The 9,532-nt window shown below is 36.9% G+C and overlaps 1 protein-coding gene across 1 annotated transcript; it reads right to left on the minus strand.

Annotated features, from left to right (window-relative positions):
- Positions 1-1,926: 1,926 nt before the first annotated feature.
- On the minus strand, positions 1,927-6,936 carry LOC120083764 (RHOMBOID-like protein 1). Its single transcript, XM_039039625.1, has 6 exons — positions 6,346-6,936; positions 5,663-5,826; positions 4,903-5,066; positions 4,568-4,824; positions 4,265-4,391; positions 1,927-2,339 (listed from the first exon to the last, which is right to left on the minus strand). Exons 1-6 carry the CDS (start codon positions 6,660-6,662, stop codon positions 2,217-2,219), a joined length of 1,152 nt encoding a protein of 383 aa, XP_038895553.1. The 5' UTR covers positions 6,663-6,936; the 3' UTR covers positions 1,927-2,216.
- Positions 6,937-9,532: the final 2,596 nt, after the last annotated feature.

Genomic DNA, 9,532 nt, shown 5'->3' on the forward strand with positions numbered 1-9,532 from the left:
AGACGAAATCGTCTAATTGTATAGCTAAGCGATCGTGTAGGAGTTTGTGGGCGATCGTGTAGTGAGGAAAGAGAGCTCTCGAGAGTGGGAGTTCGGAAGACGCTATCGTTGGAGAAGCCATTGCAGCGTGCCGCTCATCGTCTACTTCACTAAGACGATCGTGTAGTAAAACTCAGTGATCCGTGTATCACTTGGTAGACGATCGCGTATAGTTAAAAGGTAGGCGATCATATAGGTTTTGAGAAGGCGATTGTCTAAATAGTAATTAGTTTAAGCGATCGTGTAGAGAGTTTATGGCGATTCGTGTAGTGAGAAAGAGAGCTCCTGAGAGTAGGAGTTCGGAAAGACGCTGTCGTGGAGAGGCCATTGCGCGTGCCGCTCATTGTGTACTTCCACTAGGCGATTGTGTAGTAAAAGCTCAGCGATCGTGTAGCACTTGATAGACGATCGTATAGTAAAAGGTAAGCGATCATATAGGTTTAAGAAGGCGATCGTCTCTAATTGTAATAGCTAATGTTGATCGTGTAGGAGTTTGTGGGCGATCATGTGTGAGGAAAAGAGAGCTCTCGAGAGTGAGAGTTCGGAAGACGCTGTCGTGGAGAAGCCATCGCAGCGTGCCGCTCATCATCTACTTCCACTAGGCGATCGTGTAGCACTTGATAGACGATCGTATAGGTTTTGAGAAGGCGATCGTCTAATTGTAATGGCTAAGCAATCGTGTAGGAGTTTGTGGGTGATCGTGTAGTGAGGAAAGAGAGCTCTTGAGAGTGGGAGTTCGAAAGACGCTGTCGTGGAGAAGCCATCGTATGTCACATTTTCTCATGTGTGGCGCGTCACAATGTGTTGGTGTACCTGCTTGTTGGAAGACCATGGTTCTTCTCCTCACATTTCGTAACTTGAATGGTTTATGTTGCTTGTGTCTCTTAATGTAATTCTGTAGTTAGTTGAGCTTGTTGTTGCTTTCTCAATAAAAATAAAAATAACAATAATAATAATAAATAAATGATAGGTTAAAAAACCCTTGACCCTTAAACTTTCATAGAAATAACAATTTTGATCTTCAACTTTAGTTGGTAATAATTTAGTCCAGGTACTCTTAAGTTTGTAACAATTAAATCCCTAAACTCAAAAAATTACATTATATCTAAAATCAGTATCTATTTATTTAAATCACTGTGACTTGAGACAAATGGAATAATCGACAAAGAATGAATTCAAATGTAACATGATCAAGAAGATGACAAGATTCAACCCAAAAACAACACCCTAAGACTAAAATTGATATGGGGAGGGAAAGCAACGAAGGCCCTAAGGTCGAGCCTAGCGAAATGCCTAGAGGAAACATGCTACTCACATGTTCGGGCCCTATATGTTCAATTGATAATCAAATTTGATTTCTAACACCTGGGATAATCTAGGTCATTCATCCTTAGAATATACATCATTGTAGTTGCAGGGAAAGTAAGTTCATTCTCCATTCTAAAACTCTAAAATTCACATTTTTTTCGACTGTGTGTACACTGTGAGCAAGCACCACACCAAAGTACAATATCTCGAGAATGTCATATTCTCTTCCTATCCAAATTTTGCCATCAACTAAACAATTGTTTTAAAATTTATGGTAAATATCAATTTACACCCTTGAACTTTGTGATTTATTAATTTAAACTTCAAATTAATAATTGTTTTAATTTAACCCCTGAAACTCAATTTACATCAAATTAATAATTGTATCAATTTGAACTAACTTTCACAAACGTATCAATTTAAACTTTGAAATTTCATAAGTATATCAATTACTCCCGTATCTTTTGCTTCATTTCTTCTGAGGGATAGTATCAATTTAAACCCAAACTAATAAGTGTATTAATTTAAATATTGAAGTCTCATAAATACATCAATTTAAACTATGAACTTACATAAGTATATCAATTTAAACCCTAACATTTCATAAGTATATCAATTTAAATCCACTGTTATGTTTTATTTGGATACATAAACTTTGTTTGCAAAGTAAGTTGGAATAACAAAGATACAGGGAACTCTCAGGTTTCAGAGATAAGAATGAAAAGTTGTGTATTATTTCCATAATCTGAGCTTGGCACAGACTAGTTGTCGTATGAAGACATGATATACACTTTAATAATAGAACAATGACAGGAGGAGCTCTATCAAGTCCACATTTTTTTGTGTATAAAGTTTATATCGTACCTAAGTCAACTGCAGAGCTGAGAACATATCTGTTGCGCTTCGAAGGAGCTACTGTTGGTTAACGAATACGAGCCGCTTCTTCCGTTGCTTAGGCATGTCATGTTCAGCTGATTCCCCAACTGACTTGTCTGCATAAATGTTACAAAGTCATAAAAATGACGAGATTCTTTTCTTTTTTGGGGTTGTGGGGGTCTAAGAACAGAAGTAATTCTGAAAATTGTGGTTTTAAATACAGTGTAACATTAACCACTATAGTTTTTTAAAACAATTCTAAGAACAGGAGCGGAAAATTATTTTGAAAACAGTCTCCCAAACAGGTCTGTTGAGAAATAGGATTCTGAATCTCTGATATTTCATCTACAAAATATAACCTCAAACTATCGAGAAATGAGATAGGATTATAGGAGGCTTGATCCCTGACTCAATTTCAAAAAAAGAGATCCATATTTAATCTAATGTATAGATGACTTGGCCAGATCAGAAGTTGACTTTAGGTTGTGTTACGAATGCGATCAAATTCTCATATTGGCTAGATCAGCGGATGATCATGGATTTATAAAAGAGGACAATTATCTTCAATGGTGAGACGTTTTAGGTGAACCCAAAACAAATCCATGAGGGTTATGCCCAAAGTGGACAATGTCATACTATAGGGATATTTGGAGAGCTATGGTCCCTAACAAATGGTATCAGAGCCATGTCAGTAGAATCCTCGGGTGTCAAACAAAGAAGTGGAGAGCCTTGGATGATGTTAGTCAAGGTGGTATCCAACTGTGGTTGAGCTTTCAAATAGGTGGTGTGCTTAAGTGCAATTCGGAGGGATGATTACTTCGTGTTCAAGCTTTTGGACAGATGAAGTGCCATGTGTAATCCGGGGAGATGATTATTTAAAAGGAGGCTTGATGGTCCTTTGTTCGAGGGGGGGATTGTTGGAAATATGATCAAAGTCACACATTGACTAGATAAGGGGAAGATCATGGGTTTATAGGAAAGAACAACTATCAACAATGGTATAAGGTCTTTTGGGTAAAATAAAAAAATAAAGTCATAAGGGTTATTCCCAAAATGGATAATATCATTGTCGAAAATAGCCTGTTAACCTAGGGGCATTTTTGTAATTTCTTATGCACCTAGGGTTTCCTATTGTCTATTTATTTGATCAGTTCCCTTGTATTTTGTGTATCAGAATATAATAAAAAAATAAGTCTCTATCGTAGTTTTTTCTCCCTATTCTAGGGTTTTTCACGTAAACTGTGTACTTTCTCGTTTCTCTTTTTCATCATGGTATCAGAGTAAGGGGACAAAACCCTAACCGTCATCAACGAGAATCAACCACAGTCTTCTTCAGCAGCCTCTGTGGAAATCGGTGGAGTCAAACGTCGATATCACAGTAACCATTCAAGCAGCTATTGAGCGTTACCTCCAAGCCGTGCTGCCCCAACTGGTTCTAGCCGCCATTCAGAGTCGGCAGTCGTTCAACAGCTAGCTAGCTCTTCAGATCGGAGCTTCGACCAACGATCGAAGCCTAGCCCATCCGATCGAAGCTGCTTTTTAGCAAACTGTGTCGAGCCTAGACAAAAGGGTTGCAGATGTGCTCACAAAGGGGTTGCTCAACCAAAGTTTTAATTATTGTGTTAGCAAGTTGAGCCTTATTGATATTTACGCCCCAACTTGAGGGGGAGTGTTGAAAATAGCTTGTTAACCTAGGGGCGTTTTTGTAATTTTTTATGCACCTAGGGTTTCCTATTGTCTATTTATTTGGTCTGCTCCCTTGTATTCTGTGTATTAGAATAATAATAAAAAAAATAATTCTCTATCGTGGTTTTTTCTCCCTATTCTAGGGTTTTTCACGTAAACTGTATGCTCTTTCTCATTTCTCTTTTCATCAATCATATCATTGTGAAGATATTTGGAGGGTCGTTGTCCCTAAAAAGTTGGACATGAGAGCTTAGGCTACAGATCATTTGGTGAGGACGTGTAAAAGTCATAGTAAACTAAGATTTGAACTGATTTAACTCAAATCATTTGAGGCACCAAAAGTATAGTTAGTTACCTCGCAAGATAATTTCGGCGAGTTGCAGCTCCATTTTGACGTGGGAATGCAGCTCAAATAATGGCACCATGAACAGCGATCATTCATATTTTCCCCTCTAAAGAGAAAGGCCAAACCAACTGCAAACCTGTTGATTCCGAAATGTCAGTAAAGTCACGTCGATGATCCAGCAGCTAATGGTAGCACAGATATTGGATGATTCAATATGAACGCAGGGATCAACTTGAAGAAAACAAGTAAACAAATTCAGCCGTTCAAACAGGAAACTTCAAATGATATGAAATAAAAAAAAAAAGTATTTACCCAGCAATTAGTAACACCAGAGATACAACCCATAGCACATATTGGTATGGCTTATATTTGGATTTTGAAGTCGAATTATTTCCACGGGGTGCATTTCGTTGGCTAACCCACCCGAACTGAGGACGTACCAAAAACACGAATCCAAGAAGAAAACCTGAGATAAATCCTCCAATATGGGCAAAATTATCAACATGAGGAAGCACTCCCACGGCCAAATTGATTACGATGATGAAGAGGAGAGTCAACAAGGCTGCAAGCTTCATCACAGATTCTGAGTCAGTTACTAGGCAATTCATAGACAGTCAAGTGACTTTTCTATGTTGAACTTCTTTTACCTTATTTGCATATATTGTCCAATTCGTAAGGAGTTCTGACAACATGCCTCCTAAGAGACCAAAAAGAGCACCTGAAGCACCTACCGAGATACCCGACTGGATAAACAGAGCCGACATCAAACTGCCGCCAAACCCAGATACAATGTACAGCATTCCAATTCGAACTATGTATAAGAAAAGAATACAGAAAAATAATTATCACCGTTCTGCAATAAGAATATGAAGCTGTTATCAGGAAAAAAAAAAAAAAAAGAGGATAGCTCTAATTGTAATACAGAAATAAAAAAACTCATGATCAATTCACAACATGCAGTTAGTATAATCACATTGCTGGTGTCTCGAACATGTCTGCTAAATATAAAATCAAATTCCATAAGAAAATCAAGCTTAGGTTATAAAAGCTGATTAAAGATCATTACAAAAAGCTTAGGCCTCGATAACAATTATATTGTCGGCTTTCTGTTTTTGAAACTAAGGTTATAGAAACTACATAGATTAATGCTTGCTAAAGACACTTCACTCGTAAGTTTTGAAAAACAAAAAATAAGCATTTGAAAAACTACTTTTAGTTTTCAAAATTCAGCTAAGGTTTCAATTACCAGATAGGAAAACAAAGAAAAATGTTAGTCAATACAAATGAATTTTAAAAACAGAAAACCAAAACAAAATGTTACGAGATGGGCGACCTTTAATAAATCAACACTAAAATTTTCAAGAAGGCATTGAATTTTAAAGGCAAATTTCAAATCCGCGTGCATACCAAAACCAAACTCTTGCTCGAGCCTTATTCCAATGAAAACAAGACTCAGCATATTAGCAAGTATATGGAACACCCCTGCATGTAGCCATAAACAAGAGATCAATCTCCATGGCTGGTGCCCATAAACCACTTTATCAACTTCCAGAGCACCCATCTTTTCTAATCTGAAATTTGGAGATTAAATAAAGTGAGAAAGAAAAACTTAGGTACAATAACTTCTACAATGTGCATAATTTTTCTTACAATTATGAATCATATAACAGATGAATTAACTAACCAACATGATCCTAAAATACTTCACCAGAAATGTCAACAAAATTTCACTTAGCACTCTCAAAGAAAGCCTTTCTGTTGGGTAAACCCATGAGTGCAGCTTGTTACACCAACCCAAAACTTCATCACACTAACTATTTTCTGATACACACTTCATTTTGACAATAAAGATAGACTTCAATGCAGTCATGATCATCTCCAGTTACATTCAAACCATCTCTACAACACATTTTTAACACTAGATAGAATCCTCATAAAATCAGAACATAACAAAAAAGTCTAAAAGAAACAAGAACAATACCAAATGCTATCTTACAGATAATCCACACTCATTATCAGCACTAATCCTCCATTAATAAAACAGTAGATTAAACCAACAAAAACCCAATGACAAGAAAAGAGAAACTCACGTTGAAGAAGAAGGGCCAAGAAGGGGATTCTCTTTAAGGGGCTGAAATGAGAACCTACCCAAGAACCTACCAACACAAGAGGCAGAGTTCTTGGGGCAATCGTTAACGTACATAGAAATTGTAAACAGAACGGAATTAGCAACCACAAACACCGGCACCAGCCATGGAACCCACTTCTTAAATGGCCGGTACTGACCAAATTCGGTAGGAGAAGTTCCCGACGGCCGTGATCTGGCGGCCACCGGTTGAACCTCGGGTTCCCCATGACGGGAATGGACCTTGATTTCGATGCCGGCGGTGGGCTTATCCCTCGCCATTTACAAGTTTCGATTAGAAAACAAAGGGTATGTAATGAAATTCAGAAGCGGGTGAATCCCAGTGATTTCAGAATCGATAGAACCAATGGGATTTGAAAATAAGAACAAGAGATTGAAAGGATTGGTGGGTTCAGTTTTATTTTGGCTTGATTTGGAGGGAATAGGTAGCCGAAGGCGATATTGGGCCGATTAACGCAAAATCAACAAAGAGATTTAGCTTTCACTCCAAAAAAAAAAAAAAAAAAAAACAAAACGATAACTTTCTTGTGGATCTCATCTGTCTCCTTCTTTGCACTCATTTGCATCATCTTAAATAATTCAACTTTAACGAAACTTTAACTGTAGTTTTATTCGGTTCTTTCTAACCGTAAGGCAATTCTCCCATAGCCTCCTAGTTAAGAGATCATCGACCCAATCCGAGCACAACTCACTAATATATAGAGATTTTTGTACTAATGGACTAAATTGGAGAAAAAAACAAAAAGATTTGCCGCTTTATGAAATGAGGTTTTTAACCCTTCGTTGACATCAAATTCGTGTAAAATTACCATAACAAAATTTTCGTGCATACAAATTGGCTGCTCTCTCGTTCTCCTACTCCCTTTCCTCACTCACAAATCACTCTCATCACTCTAATTTTCTCGCGATCTCCCCCTTCCCTCTCACGGTCTCACTCTCCACTAGCTCTCCTTTCTCACGGTCTCGCTCTCCATTCTTCTTTCTCACTCTCTAACATTTGTAACATTGGCAAATCTACACAAGAAGAAGAAGAAGATCGTTGAAGAAGTAGATCGCTCGTCAAAGAAGATCACTCGCCAGAGAAGGAGTAGAAGATAAAAAAGAAGGAAAAAATGCATAAGGAAGAAGAAGGAAGAGAAAAAGAAAGCTTGGGTAATTTTGTAAAATAACTTGAGGATGATGTAAGCAAGAGGTAAAAAAAACTTAAGTTTTAAAAAAGTTAAGCAAAAATCATTTTGGGCTTGAAAAAATGGGGGTTTTGTACGGATGGCCCATTTTGGGGGGTCAACTGAAAAATGACCTGCATTGAAGAAATCACTGAAATTTAGCCTTTTGCTTACGTCGGCTGCTTATGAGATTACCCAATTGCCCCCGAAGATGTGCATGATTAGCCCCCATCGTCCCAACCACGATTCACGATCTCATTCTCGGTTCTCTTCTACCGATCCCCAATCCCGATCAGTGGTCCAACTCCACGTTTCCCAATCCTGCTCCCCATTCCTGATTCTTGTTCCCCAATCCCGATCCACGTCAGACTACATGTCAATTCTCTCCGCCTTTCCCTCCTAAATCTTGGTTCTCTCTCCTCGATTACTCTCTGTTCTTAATCTCAATCTTCTCTCCATCAAAATCTCGTTTCTCTCCCCATCTCGATCTCGTTTCTCTCTCCTTAATATACAATTTCTTTTCGTTCTTGATCTCGATCCTCTCTCCATCTCGATCTCATTTCTCTCTCCTTTCTCTAGATCTCGCTTCTCTCTCCTAAATTCAAATTCTGCTATGCTTCTTGATCTCGATCTCATTTCTCTCTTCTTCCAGAAAAAAAAACACATAAACAAGAAGAAAAGAAAGCCAGAAAAGAAGAAGAAGAGGAAGAAAGGCAGAAGATAGAAGAAGAAGAAGAAGAAGAAGAAGAAGAAGAAGAAGAAGAAGAAGAAAATCTAGAAAACGAAGAAGGAGAAAGAAGAAGGCTATAGGGGTTAAAGTGGTAATTTCATGGATGAATGATGTAAGCAAAAGGCCACTTTTTTGTTTTTAAAAAAATAAGGCCAAATTTCATTTGGGCCTCTTATTTTGGGCCCTCTATGCATTTTTCTCTTGAAAAATGAGTTTTTTTAATCAATTATCTCTAATATATATATATATCCTTCGTTAAGAGGTTAGAGATCTAAAATTCCACCCAACAAGGTTGGAGTACTAGAAAAAGAAAAAGAGGATTTTGGTTGCATTATTCTAGGTTCAAGTATTAACCATGTAATATGTAAGTCAAAAGATCAATTTTTATGTCTGACTTGATAGCACATATCAATTTTTATTCTAAATTTTCAATTTCATTAATTTTAACTTTGATCTTTGACAAGAATTAAAATCTTTACTTTAATAGAAGTTGTAAAGAAGTGAAGACATTGCCAGGTTTTAGCAAATATTAGAAGTGTAGTTGTCCCAAATCTGAAATGTTAAAAAAACGATGGACTTCAAGCACTATAAAAGTAGCTTATATCTTTGGTTTCTAATCATCCCAATTTAAAGCACTCTAAATCTGATATACTATTAAATTGTGTGAGCGGTATAATACTTTGAGAGAGTACTCTTGTAACCAGGGTTGAGAAAAGATTTTTATGTGATTGGAGTTTTTCCATATTAATTCTTTACAATTTTTTTCCGTAGTTTTACTTTTTTTTGGTTTGGAGTTTTTTCATGTTAATTTTTATGTTCCTAGTTCTACTATTTTCTTTTAACTTCTTTATTATTTTTCTGATTATCTTTATTATTTTTCTACTTATTCTTGTAGTAGTAGTGTGAGATTTTTCCTAACAAATGATATCAGAACTTGTAGTTTCCTTAATTTTTAAGTATGCTCTATGGTTGTAGCATTTGTTTGAACTTCCATATCATAAAGGAATTTTTGAAATGGGTTACGATAGTGTGAATAATGGGGTTGTTCACTATTTGCAGTTTTTCTAAGAAGCGAAGTAGATATGTCAAGCTTTATGAGTCTAGTAAAGTCTGATGTGGAGAAATTTGATGGAAGGATGAACTTCGACTTATGGCAAGTGTAAGTCAAGGATACATTGATACAATCTAGGTTATACAAGTGCAAGTTAAGTGGTGATAGTGGTCCAATGTATTCT

Source organism: Benincasa hispida, chromosome 8 (genome assembly GCF_009727055.1).
Source record: "Benincasa hispida cultivar B227 chromosome 8, ASM972705v1, whole genome shotgun sequence".
NCBI classification, from domain to species: domain Eukaryota; kingdom Viridiplantae; phylum Streptophyta; class Magnoliopsida; order Cucurbitales; family Cucurbitaceae; genus Benincasa; species Benincasa hispida.